This window comes from Saccopteryx bilineata, chromosome 10 (assembly GCF_036850765.1).
Source record: "Saccopteryx bilineata isolate mSacBil1 chromosome 10, mSacBil1_pri_phased_curated, whole genome shotgun sequence".
Lineage (NCBI taxonomy): Eukaryota > Metazoa > Chordata > Mammalia > Chiroptera > Emballonuridae > Saccopteryx > Saccopteryx bilineata.
The window spans coordinates 17,411,363-17,427,486 of NC_089499.1; the positions used below are offsets into that span (position 1 = coordinate 17,411,363).

Here is a 16,124-nt window from a genome sequence, read left to right on the forward strand (position 1 = left end):
CCTCTCTACCGAAAACCCATCCCCCTCTGAGGTTTCATCACTTCCTTCAAACCCCTGCCCAGTCTACAGCTCCTGCTCTCCTACCCAGCAACCACCACCCGGGGCAGGAACATGCAAAGGGCCCAACCAACCAGGCTGGAGCTGGACACAGGGTGAAAGGCAGGGAGAATTCCTGCCCACAAGTTCACACCTTAATATAGTATCCACTTTCACACCAATCATCGTTCCTAGCTCAACTGTACTCCTGGAATATAATTCCTTGAGGGCAGCTGTATTGAGCATAGTACATAGCCTCTCAATATATATATAAAATGCTGCATGATGGGGGGGAGCATGAGTGGGTGAATGGGGAGGTGGAGGTGAGGAATGAGCCAAAGCCCTATAAAACAAATATTCTGAAAAACAGAAAACTTTCTGAAGTCGAACTTCTGGCCTCAGTGAGGTCTGGGCCCCATCCCCTGCCAGCCCCAGGGACTCACCTTCTCGGCGCCGTTTCCTCCTCTCCTGTACACCGGGATGAAATCAGTGGCTGCCTCGCTAGTGACTGCTCTGCCAAAGTGAGTTCATGGATTTCAAATGCTTAGAAGAGGTACCAGAATGTGACAGGAACTCAATGCTAGATGCTTTTAGCAGCAGCAGCAGCAGCACACAAAAGGAAGATGTTTGTCCTTACAGTTCTTCAAATCAGAGGTGACAAGTGAGAGACCTGAGCCCCGTCAGCCCCTCAGCAGCCATCTGACCTTGGACAATTGCTCAACTTCACTGCAAGTTGATTCTTCCATGTACAGTATGAATTGAAATGTGTAACACCTCAGTTAAAAACACAGAAACTTACAAATACAATGGTAATAGATTAATCACCTGTATTAATTGATTTTCATTTAGTTGAAAGGGTCTTAAGCAAATTTTAAGCAAAAGGGAATAATACCAGGACCCACAGAACTGACAGAAGCCAGGGTCCCACGCAGGCAGGGGTGCTAAGGCAGACAACTTGGGTGCCCCCAACCCACAAAGGCGAGCCTGGCCAGTGGGCAGCGATACTGGTGCATGGGCTCTAGACAACTTCAAGTCTGTCGAGATAGGTCCTACGGCAATCCTGCTCTATGGTAGTAAATGCTAAAGCAGTCCTAATGTGCAGCTTCTCAGTCACCTCCCTTTAAGCTGGAGCACAACCCAAGCTCCAGGGGGGTCCCTTAGATCCCCACATTCCTGTCACCCAACACACCTAGGTTCCCACTCAGTATGAACTCTTTACTCTCCAACCCAGAAGCCAGGTAAGTGAAAACAAAAAAAGTTAAGATTTAACTATGCCCAATTTTTCTATATTTAAGATATACAGTACATAATAGGGATTCAAGGGATCCTGGCGCTAGCTTGTTCACCTTGAACGAACTTGAAAAGTATGCAAAATCAACACATTTTCAGATAAATTGTATCTTCTGAGCTACATAATAAAAGTTGTGTCTGGCCTTAACACATGGGAGAAGTAGGAAGAAAACAGAACTGTTTTAAAGGATGAACACATTTCACCACTCTCCTCCGCTGATCAACTGAATAGCATTATCTTGCCAAACATTTTCAAATATTAACCCAAAAAAGGTGACACAAGGAAATTACCCATCTGAAAGAGCTGGGGAAAAATCGTAAGCAATGAAACACATGATCTATCCGTGATAAATTATAGAGTTGGCAACTATTAAGAAAATGTTTAAACATTGTCTTTCTTTTATACTCTCATGCATTTAGTCAAAATGGGTATCTTTTTATTTCTCAGTCCACCATTTGTTAAAGAAATTGCAGAAACTATAAAGCTAAAGGATAAGCACTTTAAATAAGAATTCATACTCCAAGGAAGTAAGAATCTTTCAACTTTTATTTCTAGGATACATTCATCTGGAACCTTTTTGTTTCTTTACAATTTTCCCCCTAAGAGAAATGAATACAATAAAAATATAACCCAACTACCAGCAATGTTTGTAACCAGAAAAGAATCTAAAATCTCTGGTGTGATAATATAAGATTTTTTTAAAAATATAAACTTCATACCAGAAATAAAGCCTGAATATTCTCTTTTTCTTTAAAAATAGAATTTTTCCTTCTTTTTTCTTCCATGTAAATCTTATAATCACTGTCTAGTTCTAAAATCTACTTTTAAACTAGTAATTATAACACAATAGCACTGGTTTGTTTCCCACTTTGTATCCTGTTCTGAGTCAACTAAGAATTGCAGGTGTTTGAAAAAAAGAGAGATGCCACTAGGTTAGTTAATAGCAAAATTCTTCAAGATATACTGATCATTTAAAAAAAAAAAAGTCCCCATTAGCAGATTAAAATCTACTTAACAAGTTGCACTGTACAAAAGCACTTTTGCAAACAGTAGAGTTCGAATGGAAAATTTTTAAAAATCTGTGTTGGACTAGAAAAGCTGCTGACTGGGATAAACATAAGAGACAGAAGGCTGTTTGTTCTGTAACTATTTGGATCGGGGGAAGGGAGATTATAAATTGCAAAGTTGGGGGTATGGGTATGTGGATATCTCACAAAGACTGAATGGTTAGCAGTGATACATGAGCATTTTTCTTAACTGAGAATAAAAACTGAGGGGCAGAAGAGTAGCCCAATGCTTTGCGCCCAACTGAGAAGTAGGACCATCTGTCTGCAACTAGGAAAAAGAAATAAGAGAAGTTAGTGTTTACCCCACTTCTGAGTAGCTCTCCATGCAGAGCTTCACTGCTTGAAGTATAATCCATTTTAAGACAGTATTCTAACGTCCAATAGAAATGGTCTGGGAATGGTTTCTTTTCTTTAAGAAGATAATCAAAAAGCCAACATAGACACAACATACCTGAACCAGAGTTAACACTCTCCTATCTCTAAAAGAACAGCATTATCCAGAACAACTATTGAGGGTATTTTGTAGAATATCAGAAGCTAAGCAAAGGATTAAAAAAAAGTTTGATAAAAATAATCCCAACGAAGGCTTCATTCTTATTTGCTAGAACGCAAAATGGACATTAAGAGAAACGTCTTTCCATGAGCCATCATAATGAAACTAGACAGGCCTATAAACACAGACCCAGCGATGAGGGCCTGGGGAAACTTGATCATCTGCACCTAGACACAGATGCCCGAAAGAAAGCATCAAGTATCTGAAGGACGAGTGGAAAGACAAGAGGAACTGGTTCTGGGTAGCTGCATAGGAAGGCTTTGCTGACAGAGCTGAGTGAGTCAGGCATGCTGCCACAGGGGGTGTGGGATCTCCTCTCCTAGAATTCCTGAACAATCTTCCTGTGGCTCTCGGGAGCAGGCCTAGTTTAGCACAGGAGATGGGCTAAATGCCCTGGGACTTCCCTTCGGGCCTCGGATGCACTTACACTTTTCTTGAGCATCATCTTCCCCCAAGAGAATATTCAGGCCAATTTTGTTTTTGCTTTTTCTGCATTAGTAAGAGTTATAAACTAGCAATTTGGAATACCCCTCTCACTGAGTATCTTGTGTTAGTATAACCTTGAGTAATAAGACTGTAGAACTTAAATGTCATTTATACAAGAGTCAAACAAGCCCATGATTCCACATTAATAAAACTTAGCTTTGATATGTAAAAAACGATTTTTTTGCCAAGGTTTTAACTATTGGACTTTAAACCAATTGCAATATTCCATGTAAAATTCATTTATATTATAGTAACATGCCTTCATGTTTTCTACATACAACAAACAAAGTAAAAAAAATTTTAAATATACATATCTTTTAAAACAAATTCACTCCCTTTTACAATCACACATTCAGTCTAACATTTAAAATATAAACCCAAACTATCAACGAAAACAACAGTGGACCAAGTGATAGTATCATTTAAATGAAACAATAATGCAAGAAGAGGTCAACATTAAAACTTAAAAAATAAACATAAACCAATTCATTAGAAATTTACTCATAAGCCTGTGTTCAGGACCTCACACAGAACAGACCCCACTGTGATTGCAAACAACTCATTTCTTTCTCATTTTCTCATTCCATGAAGCATGTCTCACTATTTTTGCTGAGGTTTATACAGTGATCAGTTATCCTAACAGCAGAGATTAATATTAAATACACAGCCTATTCCGGAATTGGCATTTGCTCCCAACAACTGTTTTGTGTGCTCCCTGAATTATAAAAAGTCCAATCTTTAGGAGCATAAAAATGAAAGGGCTTAAATCTATTCACATACATTGTGCATTAAATGTTACTAAGTTAAGACAGTAAGGTGGAAAAAAGGAGAAGGGTACAGTAAATTTTCTTTAAACAATCCCATTATATCAGACAGTACTGTGTCAATAATGTATTTTAACCAGGTTATGAAAAAAATAATTACCAGAATTTGTACCAATTTCTTGAAGAAACTAATAAAACATTAAATATACATATTTATTTGTATATTTCTCTGAAGAATCTTTGGTACCAATTATGTTCCTTCCACATTATAGGATTTTTCAAAATTAATTTACTAATCAGCATATGAAAGATAAGTTATGATACTCTTTTGGTTTTACTATAAAATGTACTGAAACCTGACTATTAACTTGCATTAATCATGCACTTAAACACACTACCTCTTTAACTCACGTACATATAAAATGAGACTAATACCAGAAAGAAATTAGACAGTAATGAGAATCAATGACAAAACATAACAATAACAACTGTTCTTAAGTAATTTATTTTTAAATTATAAGATTACAATGCTTTGATTATGCAAAATAGCATAATGGAAACTAAACCAAATCAATAAACCAAAAGAGAAAGAAAACTTGGTTTTCTTGAATATCGGTACTTAAACCATCGTAAGTTTCTGATGTCCCAATCACATCTTACGTAGACACAAGTATAATCATTTCAAAGGTTTCACTTGTGGGTTTAATTTCTCATTTTCAACTTTTATGAACAGCAATATAATTTATGTCAAATCCTATTATACCTAGTGTTTATGCTGCAATAGCAGCAAACCTCACGTGTGCAATCAAATGTGGAACTGGGGCACAGCTTGAGTTCTCAGCCGCAGACAAGTATAGTACACTGCACTCAGTACAGCAGAGGACGTATATGAACCAGAGTGTGGAGTTAGGACACTTATTGCAGGATTGGTACTTCTTTCGCTTTGAACTGAACCAGCTGGGCTTCTGAGCTGACACATTACTGCTGTGGATAGTAGGGCTGCTGTGGGGGCTGAGGAAAGGGGTATGAAGGCTGCTGGGGTCCCGGGTACGGAGCCTGTCCAGGGCTCTGATGATACACTGGTGGGTATGGCATATTATACTGGCCGTATGCGTAAGGATTGTAGCCCATGGGCATGGGCATTTGGCAATACCTGATGGGGAAAAGGAAACAACAGAATTGGATTAGTAAATCAAATACTAAATAAATGAACATATTATTCTAAAACTTGGTTGTTTCAAGATATCAATTTATCTCCATTTCTCAGTCTATTAGAGATCAGTGGAGAAAAAAAACAGCTGTTTCAAGGTGCCTGTTAGAGACAAGTATTCCTAATCCTTTTATTAACTGAGATAAAAAAAAATATCAAGTTCACTGCAATACATACAAATTTACTGTTTATAAAGTTCTAATGGGAAGACAGAATGGACTTACTAAGTGTAAAGAACGCTTTAAAATAAGTCAAATGTCTTGATTTTTAAGATTAATAAATTATCACAAAGAAAGCTGATCTTTAAGAAAGAACACACTATAATTACATAAATTTCTGCTCAACAATTTATCAGACTTCCAAGATTTCACTGTGAAAGTATGTAAAAAAGGCCTTATCAGTCTTGCTTTCACTAAACTCAAATGGTACCTGTTTATCATCTAAGTAAACAAGATTAAGGAAATACATTCTGAATTTCATTCAGAAGCGATTTACTTAATATTAACCCAATATGTAAAAACTAAAAACATAAATATGCTTGGGAAATGGCTATCCAACTACTCGAGTAACTGACTGTAACATGATTTTTATTTCAGTACGAGCTGACAATGTAGCTTATTCATTCATGACACATCCATTCAGAGAAGCGACAACCCTCTTTTTAAAAGGTTGCCCAGAGCTAGAAACGTCAGCCGATTCACTGGGATATACCAAGTTTCAGCCTTACCCGGGGTATCCTGGATAAGTGGGATAGGGGGGCCCCTGGGCCTGTGGAAGGGGAGCTGGCCCAGGGGCCTGCGATGGAGGAGGTGTGGCAGTCCCGGTCCCCAGTGGCACTGACGCTGCAGCAGCAGGAGCTCGATTAGCTGGAAGCACAGGAGGCGGAGGCCGGGCAGGGGGCTGGGGCTTAGTAGACTGTAAGAAAAAGTCGGCAGTGACTACCAAATGTCCCGTGTTTCTCTCAAACTGCTATCACTTCAATACAGAAGGCATATGAGAAACTCTAGAATCCAACCAAGTATGGTTCTAATTCCCTTTCTTAAATGTTGGCTTATTGTTTTAGAAATGTATGAGTTGAGAAATAATTCTCCAACTTCCAGATCCCCCACAGCCACTTCTCTTTCCCTGCCGCTCATTACTTAACCATTTACTGCTCATTCCCGCTCCCACCAACAGTCAGACACCTGAGGGGGAGGAAGGAACACAGCGGGGACAGTTCATTACTGTCACCTTGTCCTGGCCCACCATTTATGATCATTTTCAAGTATCAGGAAACTTAAAGGAATAGTATAATAAACATGTACGTGCTAACATTCTCCTACATAATCACAATACCACTTCACGAAAAGGAACACTTATCCCCTAACATCATCAAGTACCTAACTCCACATTCACGGTTCCCTTGTATCACCAAAATACGCTCTTACAGGTATTTTTATGAACCAAGATCCAATCAAGATTCATGTATTGCACTTGATTATTATAAATCTTTCTTCTCTTTTAATCTAAAACATGCCTTCTGCCTATTTTTTTTCTCTGACATTCACTCCTAGAAAAAAACAAGGCAAGTGTCCCATAAAATGTCCCAGTTCTTGATCTGTCCAATTGTTTCCTAACAGCACAATTTAACTTGTTTTATTACCGTATTTGCTAAAAACTGAAAGTTGGTTCTAAAGACTTAATTAGATTCATGTTAAAGATTTTTCTGGCAAGAATTCTTCATATTGCAAAACATCTGGTCGGTCACCTGATGAAAATGGTGACACCAGACTTCTCCAATGTGAAGACTAATCAATCCGTTACAGCAAACAAGCTGTCACTAACGTAAAACTTCCCTTTAAAAATGTCTGCTTACTGACCACCATGGTTCTTGGCGCTGGAGTTGGAGGAGTGGGAGAGTGCCCCCCGGCTGGAGAGGACTGGTATGCAGGTGTAGGAATTGCAGGAGCACTGGGTTCTCTGGCAATGCTTTGTTGCAAGTCCCTTATTAAAGACAAAAGTATTAGAAATTAACATAATAAAAGAAAACCCAACACATAAATTACCAGGTGTTTTTCTTTACATCATACATGAAACACAGAAAATAGACTCAAAACAATGATGGTATTTTATATTTTTTAAAGTAATGTTCTTTTTTTAAAATTTGCTTATTGATTTTAAAGAAAAGGAAAGAGAGAGAAAGAAAAGGAAAGAGAGAGAGAAACATCAATGTTCCTGTGTGTACCCAGACCAGGTATTGAACCCGCAACCTTTGCAAATTGTGACGATCCTTTAACCAACTGAGCATCCTGCCAAGGCAATGGTGGCATTTTAAAACATACTATATTTCTTTCCTTAACTAGAAATAGCATAAATCTTCTTTCTCCCTAATTGAATAAAATGAAGTTAGTTCTTAATCTACTTCTGAAGCCTAGGAAAAAAGGTAAACTTTTTCAGAGATCAGTTACAGCTAGAGAAAGAATCACATCAAACTAGGCAAGTGGTCCTAAAAGACTGCCCACTCATAACAAGAGATCATCCCCTAGATGAGAAACCCTTAACATAATACCCTACCTAAAGGTAATCAGAAAACCACAACTGCACTCGGTCACCTAGCTAGTATTTTAATCAGTGTATTATATCAGTGTTCATAGAAACCAAACAACAGATGAAAAAAGGCTAACCCACTTAAATCATTTTGTAACTTTCTTAATAAACACTTTCTAAAGATATTCAAAAAAATATGGCACTGATTATTTCATGTTAAAAGATACCTCAAAATCTATTACTAGGGAAAATTCATTAAAGATAGATGGTTGAAAAGACCATTAAAATATAGTATTAAGAACCCGAAATGGATTTTAAAATCCCTCGGACAGTAAATTGAAATCCATCTGAAAATCTCACTAAATGAAACGGATGTGCTATGAGTAGAAATTACCCACCAGGTTTCTAAGGTTTGGTGTGGGGGATAAGTTTTTTTCTCTATAATTTTTGCATTGATTATATTTTGAGATGATATTTTGGATATACTGAGTTAAACAAAATATATTGTTGGAATTTATTTTGCCTGTTTCTTTTAGCTTTTCCTTTTAAATTAATTTTTTAATTTATTGAGTTGACATGGTTCACCTAACTATACAGGTTTCAAGTGTACAACTCAATATAACACCATCTACCCACTGTGGCTATTAGAAATTTTAAATGGTATGTGTGACTGCATAGTACTTCTCCATACACATGCAGCTTCATTTATTTGACCAGCCCTGGACATTTGATTTGTTTCTAATCTTTTACTGCTACCAGTAATACTGGACAGTTGTGGTTTAGAACATTCATGCCCACACTATTTACAATATAACAGCTCAAAACTAAAAACTACTCAAATACTTAATAACAGTACAGATAAACTTGCAGTATACTCATACAATGAAATATATACAGAAACATCATTCAGACGAATCTCACAAATGTAATGTTGACTGAAAGCCAGTATGACTCCATTTATACACAGTGAAAAAACAGGAGAAGCTCGTCTGTCCTCTCACAGTGGAGATAATGGTTGCCCTGGGAGCAGCAGGTAATGACGGGGTGGACACTGCTGAGACGTGGGCAGAGCGGTGAACACGGGTGTGGCTGGCGGAGGGCTCCAGAAAGGCTCACGAGCACAGCCGTGTCCGAGTTCTTTATGTTCATTACTAACGGACACGGGGCTCTGTACGCGCATGAATGACCATTTGGCTCGCGCCTGCTCTGCTGCAGACCCTACAGCAATCACTCCACTCTCTTCCAGCACGCAGTGCTGCCAGCCTACACTTTTCCATTTTATAAAGTGACTTGATGTGTTTGCCTGACTACCTAAAGAATCCTGCAATTATCTTTTAAGGCTAATCATTTATATGCCTTGGCGTTAGTAGCTCTTGTTAATTTTTCACAACCATAAGATATATCCTTTCAATAAACTTTCACTTAGTTTAGGAAAAGGTTCTTGAGTATTATCATTAAATATTTGTTTTAGGCCTGACCTGTGGTGGCGCAGTAGATAAAGCGTCGACCTGGAAATGCTGAGGTCGCCGGTTCGAAACCCTGGGCTTGCCTGGTCAAGGCACATATGGGAGTTGATGCTTCCAGCTCCTCCCCTTCTTTCTCTTTCTCTCTCTCTCTCTCTCCTCTCTCTCCCTATCTCTCGCTCCTCTCTAAAAATGAATAAATTAAAAATATATATATTTGTTTTATTCACTGTTTTGGTTTGTCTTCAATGAGGGGAATTCAATCTTGCATATACTGGGTTTTCTTTGCCCAGCTGTAATTCTTTTTAATTCCATCTTGGTTTCATTTTCTTTGGATTTCCACATTTCTACTCTATGTGTTCCTGTGTTTTCTTCACTCTCTATACTCTCCTTTCGTGTTCCTTCCGATTTCTTCTTCGACCTACGGTGGTTTTGTTCTTCTCTTCTTCCTTCATGAATGTTGACACGTTTTATCACCACCTGTTTCCTCGCCATCTGAGCTCTGGCATTTTTGTTTTTGGTATGCCTTAGAAAGGCTGCTTCTTAACCTTTTTTTATTCATAGTGAAATGTGAGCTCAGAATTTTTATCTGTCCTGTGACTATTATTCTGGTGAATGCTCCCATCTATTAAGTTTTGTTAAATTTTGTCCATTTTCTTCACCTTAATAAATAGTTTCTTCACGTGCTGCGTCCACTCTCTCTCGAGTCCTCGGCATGGACTCAGTCGTCCATTACTGACCCAGCAGTCCATTCTCAGGAGTCTCCGACCTTTAGAAAGTGACCTCACTGACAGTTTTTGAGCTGTTCACCCTGTCTTCCCCATGCTCTGCACCTCTAGTTTATGCCACTACAAGGTAAACTGCTTATGTTTATTGGCCTTTCCTGAGATCTGCCGCCTGAGCTGATTTACTATCATTTCTGGGACACCACTGCACTTTCTGAATCTCGAGTTTCTGCTCCCTTTGTTCCCAGGTCGTGCAGCTGTTTGCTTGTTGCTCTGTAAACACCCAGGAGAAAGGGAACCACTCTCTCACATGGCCAAATTTACCCCAGAAGTCTCCACAAGGTTTTTTTGTTTTGTTTTTAAAGAAAAAACACTTTCAGTACAATTCGATACAGAAAACAAACTTACTTTAAGAGTTCATCTCTCTCCGTCTTCCGTGCAAACACTATGTCACTGCACTTGTTCTGGAACCGGACCAGGATTTCAGTCAGCTCGTTGTAAAACTATAAGCAAAGGACAAACGTAAGTAATAAACTGGAACAATTTTTTAATCTAAGGAGGAACACAATCTAAAGCTCATTTGTCAATAATGGATAAAACTGAAGAACTAAAACCTACATGAGATATAATCATACTATGTACTTAAGTCTAACAACTTAATGTTAAATATGAGCTAATATGCCTTAAAAATAATAAAAATAAAATCACTTCTAGAAAACATTGTCACCAAAAATTAAAGGTCAACAAGTTAAAAGTTCATGATCATGAACATCTTTCCAATTCCTAGAGAAAGCCCACTATTTAATAAAGATATTGGACCTATTTCATTAGAAGGCCAGACCTGCACATTCACTTCGGAAATGCAGGCACCATTTCAGCAGCCCTTGCAAGACTCTCCAGAGACCCTGTGGAAAGTCCTAGCGAGTCTTCCCAAGGGGTCACTGGAGAGTTTTCTCAGCTTACCTATTTCAATAAAGCGTTTAAACCAAATTAAAATGATCTTTTACTATCCTCTCTATTTTGGAAGGCTTTGCCCCTCTCTTCAGAGAGCTTTACATTATTATCTACTGTATTTACATTTTTTTAAAAAAAATGTATTCAATCATCATTATGGAGTTGAAGTACCAAAAGAGTACTTTCTGAAAAACTTAAAAACCACTTGTTCCTTCATTAGCAAAGTAATTGGTAAAAACAAAGAGAGGCATTTCCCTAAACTTTTTAAAGAACAAACAATAAAATACTTAAAATATATTTAATATGTTTTAAGCGCTCTGAGACTCAGATCACAAGTCTATCACCATCCAAACCATCAGCACAAAATATAAAAGCCATCACTCACCTTCCCCACCATAGATCGGCTCTGCTTCCTCTGAAGTCAAATTGATCAACTTTCCACCCCCAAAAAAGTATCACTGGCTTTGGATATTTCTCAGCTAATCCCTACTACTTCTAATACCTAAAGCCCTTTCTGCCTGGCGAAATACACATTCATCCAAGTTCCTATGCAATGCTGCACCTTCTTTAAGCTCTTATAACAATACTCTAGGAGGCAAAAGTCATTAAAACTAAAAATTTCACGGCAAAATATAATTTGGCCCAACAGGAAAAGATCAATTAAATTCCCAAACTATATATATATATATATATATATATATATATATATATATATATTCATGTCTATATTGAACAGCTATTGTTTCATTTGTACACCATACCTTTGTACCCTCCTTCAAATTAGCTACAAGTTCAACAAAGTTGTCATATGCAGTAGCTAAATTCTTCAAAACTTCTTCTCTTAAGTTAGCTTCATTGTTTGATTGTTTCATTTTCGAAAATTCCTGGTGTGAGACCTTGTTAAAAGAAAGATTTATGTATTTTCATTCATTTACCAAATTAACATAGCTCCTAACATTTTATTGATATTTTTACAACTATGAAAATCATGTACACACAAGAATTACTCAATATTTACCTAATATTTCTTTTGGGTAGCACTGTGCTTTAAATCTTTTCTGAAGTAAAAATACCACAAATTCAGTGTGTCAAAACAATAAATAATGATTACAGACTTCATTAATGTGTAAGTAACACTTGCAAACATACAATCCTAAATGAACAAATGATTTAGACCAGAGCTATCTTTACTTTAAAATTTTAAAACATAAATCTTATTAAAGTATATAAACTTCACCTGAATACTTTTAAGAAGTCCTTCCTGTTTCTTTAGATTTTCTTGGACTTTAGTCGTCAGACTGCCATAGATTCGATCCAGCTCAGTAACAGAAAGAGCTTCTTCATTTATCATACCATCTTGAGCCAGAGCAGTCAAAAATTTGCTTGTCATGTCAAAATTCACTGATTTCAGGTCACTCTCCAGACCCTCTCTTTCTTTCTTGACTTCATCAAGACTTGTCAGTAAGGATTTTAATACATTTACAACCTAAAAAAAACCAACCTTAGTTTAATTGCCAAAAAAACCAGAAGCTAATTTCAAGAAAGGATTTATATACAAATGTCCACCAGGATCAGGAAGAAATACTTTCTCAGAGAGCCATGGATAAACTGTACATCGGTCTTATTTAGTATAGACAGTGTACCTTTGGTGAACTCAGATTGTAACAGCAGTAGCAATAACAACACTAGCAAGTTCTACAACTTACTGGACATTGTAGCTTTTCCTAAAAACTCAATTCTAGTCAATATATACTCTATTCGGCAATATAAGGAACACATTTAATTATATTTATCAAGGCTTTTTTGTTTGTTTTTTGTTTTGTGAGAGAGAAGGGCAGGGGACAGACAGGAAGGGAGAGAGATGAGAAGAATCAACTGGTAGTTGTGGCACCTTAGTTGTTCATTGATTGCTACCTATATGTGCCTTGACCGAAGGGCTGCAGCAGAAAGAGTGATTCCTTGCTTAAGCCAGCAACTTTAGGCTCAAGCTAGCACCACTGGGCATAAAGCTAGTGTCATTGGGCATAAAGCTAGTGCCATTGGGCATAAAGCTAGTGACCTTTGGGCTCAAGCCAGCAACCATGAGTCATGTCTATGATCCCACACTCAAGCCAGCGACGTCGCACACACAAGCTGGTGAGCCTGTACTCAAGCCTGCAACCTTGGGGTTTCAAACCTCGGTTCTCAGCATCCCTGACCAACGCTCTATCCACTGCACCACCAGCTGGTCAAGCTAATTATTGTTTTCAGGACAGTCCCTATCTCAAGACTGTTGGGAACACTGAAATAATCTATATAAAGTGCACAACAGCCTGACCAGGTGGTGGCGCAGTAGACAGAGCATGGGACTGGGATGCGAAAGGACCCAAGTTCGAGACCCCGAGGTCACCAGCTTGAGTGCGGGCTCATCTGGTTTGAGCAAAGTTCACCAGCTTGGACCCAAGGTCACTGGTTCGAGCAAGGGTTTATTAATACTTGGGCTGCTGAAGGCCCGCGGTCAAGGTACATATGAGAAAGCAATCAATGAACAACTAAGGTGTCGCAATGAAAAACTAATGATTGATGCTTCTCATCTCTCTCCGTTCCTGTCTGTCTGTCCCTATCTATCCCTCTCTTTGATTCTCTCTGTCTCTGTAAAAAGTAAAAATAAAAATAAATAAAAATTTTAACACAACAAAATTTCTAACAGAGGGTAAGTGTTCAATCATATTAGCCATTATTATTAACTGGCAGTCGGGTTTTAAGGTTTAACTCTTTTCTTTGGGTACATTATGGCCTCAAGAAACTTAGCATCTAAGTATTCAGAAAGGGATAATGGAAAAGATTAAAAATTAAAGCATCCTTTATTTTGCTGAATTATAACTATTTCTGTAATTACGTGACACATTCTGTATTGGCAGCATGTAATAGGATATAAATTTTAAAATGTTGCAACAGTATTATCTATTGGTATATTTACACTGATAACACTGGGGAACAAATTTTTTTTCATTTTCTGTTGCATGAGGTTTTAGAACTGTTTCTATATATTTCTGCATCACTGATTCCAAATCTGAAATCCGTTTTTTGGTGCATGTTCTAGTTTTTATGCAATTTTAATTTCTTTTTGTTACACTTAATGGCATGCATTGGTTTTTAAATTGAAGTTAAAGGGCAACGACTCTTGGATTGAACATAACCACAGGCAATTAATGTTTTACAAACATCACTTTTACACAACTGTAGTTGTTTTTAAATGTAAAAAATTATTATCTGATAAAAACACCCTCTTATTTTAAGATTGAATCATGGCTTCTTCAAGTAGACGTCAATGTAAGAATACTCCCGACACCTTCTGTTACATATGCGGCTGTTACACACTTCAACGTCAAAGGCGCAATATTTCATCATTTGTGACACGTGCATATATTGCCTATTTTCAAGTTCCCCTTGGCAATCAAGACAAGAATTGGGCTCCTCATACTGTGTGTCATAATTGTGAGGAAATGCTTCGTGACTGGACAAAAGGAAAACGCAAAGAAATGCCTTTTGGTATTCCTATGGTTTGGCGTGAACCTAAGGACCACAGCAGTGACTGTTATTTCTGTCTGATCCATACAAAGAGCATTGGCAAGAAAAAACGGCATATTATCGCATATCTTAATATTCCTTCAGCAATATGACCTATTCCATACTCTGAGACACTCCCAATTCCAGTTTTCAATGGTTTTATTTCTTCTAAGGACGAAGAAAGTAAACATGGTGATCAAGTGTATTTTGATAAGATGCATGAGGAAATGGTTGTAGAATCTGAAGGGTCTTCTTCTGATGCCAAGCAGTCATTAACCCCTCAGCAGTTTAGCCAACCTGAATTGAATGACTTAGTAAGAGATTTGGGCCTATCAAAGAAAGCAGCTGAGTTATTAGCCTCCAGGCTTCAAGAAAACAATGTACTTCACTGGTCAGCTAAAGTATCCCATTTCAGGAAACATAAACAAATTTTTGTGGACTTTTTTCCGAAGACAAACACTTTGTTTACTGTCATGATATCAGTAGTCTTCTCAGCCAGCTAGGTGGTGTTACCATTTACAGTCCAACAGAGTGGCAGCTATTTCCTGACAGCTCTAAACGGAGTCTGAAATGCGTTCTCCTACACAACGGTAATGTTTATGCAGCGGTTCTAATTGGTTATTCAACTCATCTGCGAGAAGATTATAATGACATAAAAATTGTCCTCGACTTCCTGAAGTATGAGGAGCATAACTGGATCATTTGTGTGGATCTTAAAATGGTAAATTTCCTGCTAGGACAACAGAGAGGTTTCACAAAGTATCCTTGCTTTCTGTGTTTGTGGGACAGCCGAGCTCGGGAGAAACACTGGACACAGAAGGAGTGGCCAAAACGTGAAGCTCTGGAAGTAGGAATGCAAAATATTGTGAATGAACCTGTAGTTAATCGAGACAAGATCATTTTTCCCCCACTTCACATCAAACCTAGCTTAATGAAGCAGTCTGTTCAGGCTTTGAATAAAGAAAGTGAATGCTTTCAACATACTATTTCTGCTTTTCCTGCCTTCTCTTTCGAGAAGATAAAAGCAGGTGTATTCGATGGACCTCAAATTTGAACCCTCATACGTGATGAAGAATTTGCCAAGAGAATGAATAAGGAGGAGAAAGCAGCATGGCAGTCTTTGTGGCAGTTACAAAGAACTTCCCTGACAACAAAAAATTAGAAAACTATGAACTTCTGGTTCGAAGAATGCTGTTGGCTTTCTGTGACACTGGATGTAACATGAGCGTTAAGATTCACTTCCTGAACAGTCACCTTGATAAGTTTCCCGAAAATCTTGGAGCTGTTGGTGATGAGCAGACTACTGATGGAGCATCAAACGAGATTGTCCTGAATAAGTACACAAACGCAAGAGCTACAAAAGCAAATTTTTGCCTGAATAGAATTAAAATGAGTTTTGTGCAAATTTTATGATTAAAATAAGTGTTTTTAATATGTTCTATTTTGAAATTGTAGACAAATTCTGATGCAATCATATCTTTTAGTGTATTAGTGTATTTA

At 37.8% G+C, this 16,124-nt stretch overlaps 1 protein-coding gene across 2 annotated transcripts in view; it reads right to left on the reverse strand.

Annotated features, from left to right (window-relative positions):
* Window positions 1–1,855: 1,855 nt before the first annotated feature.
* PDCD6IP (programmed cell death 6 interacting protein) overlaps window positions 1,856–16,124 on the reverse strand; it is a 62,085-nt gene continuing 47,816 nt past the window's right edge. For both annotated transcript variants that reach the window (XM_066246101.1, XM_066246100.1), the window contains exons 13-18: window positions 12,313–12,561; window positions 11,837–11,971; window positions 10,530–10,624; window positions 7,267–7,390; window positions 6,135–6,322; window positions 1,856–5,350 (exon numbers count right to left, since the gene is read on the reverse strand). In XM_066246101.1, coding sequence (XP_066102198.1) covers window positions 5,176–5,350; window positions 6,135–6,322; window positions 7,267–7,390; window positions 10,530–10,624; window positions 11,837–11,971; window positions 12,313–12,561 — 966 coding nt within the window. In that variant the 3' untranslated portion in view covers window positions 1,856–5,175. The remainder of the gene's footprint in view (window positions 5,351–6,134; window positions 6,323–7,266; window positions 7,391–10,529; window positions 10,625–11,836; window positions 11,972–12,312; window positions 12,562–16,124) is intronic.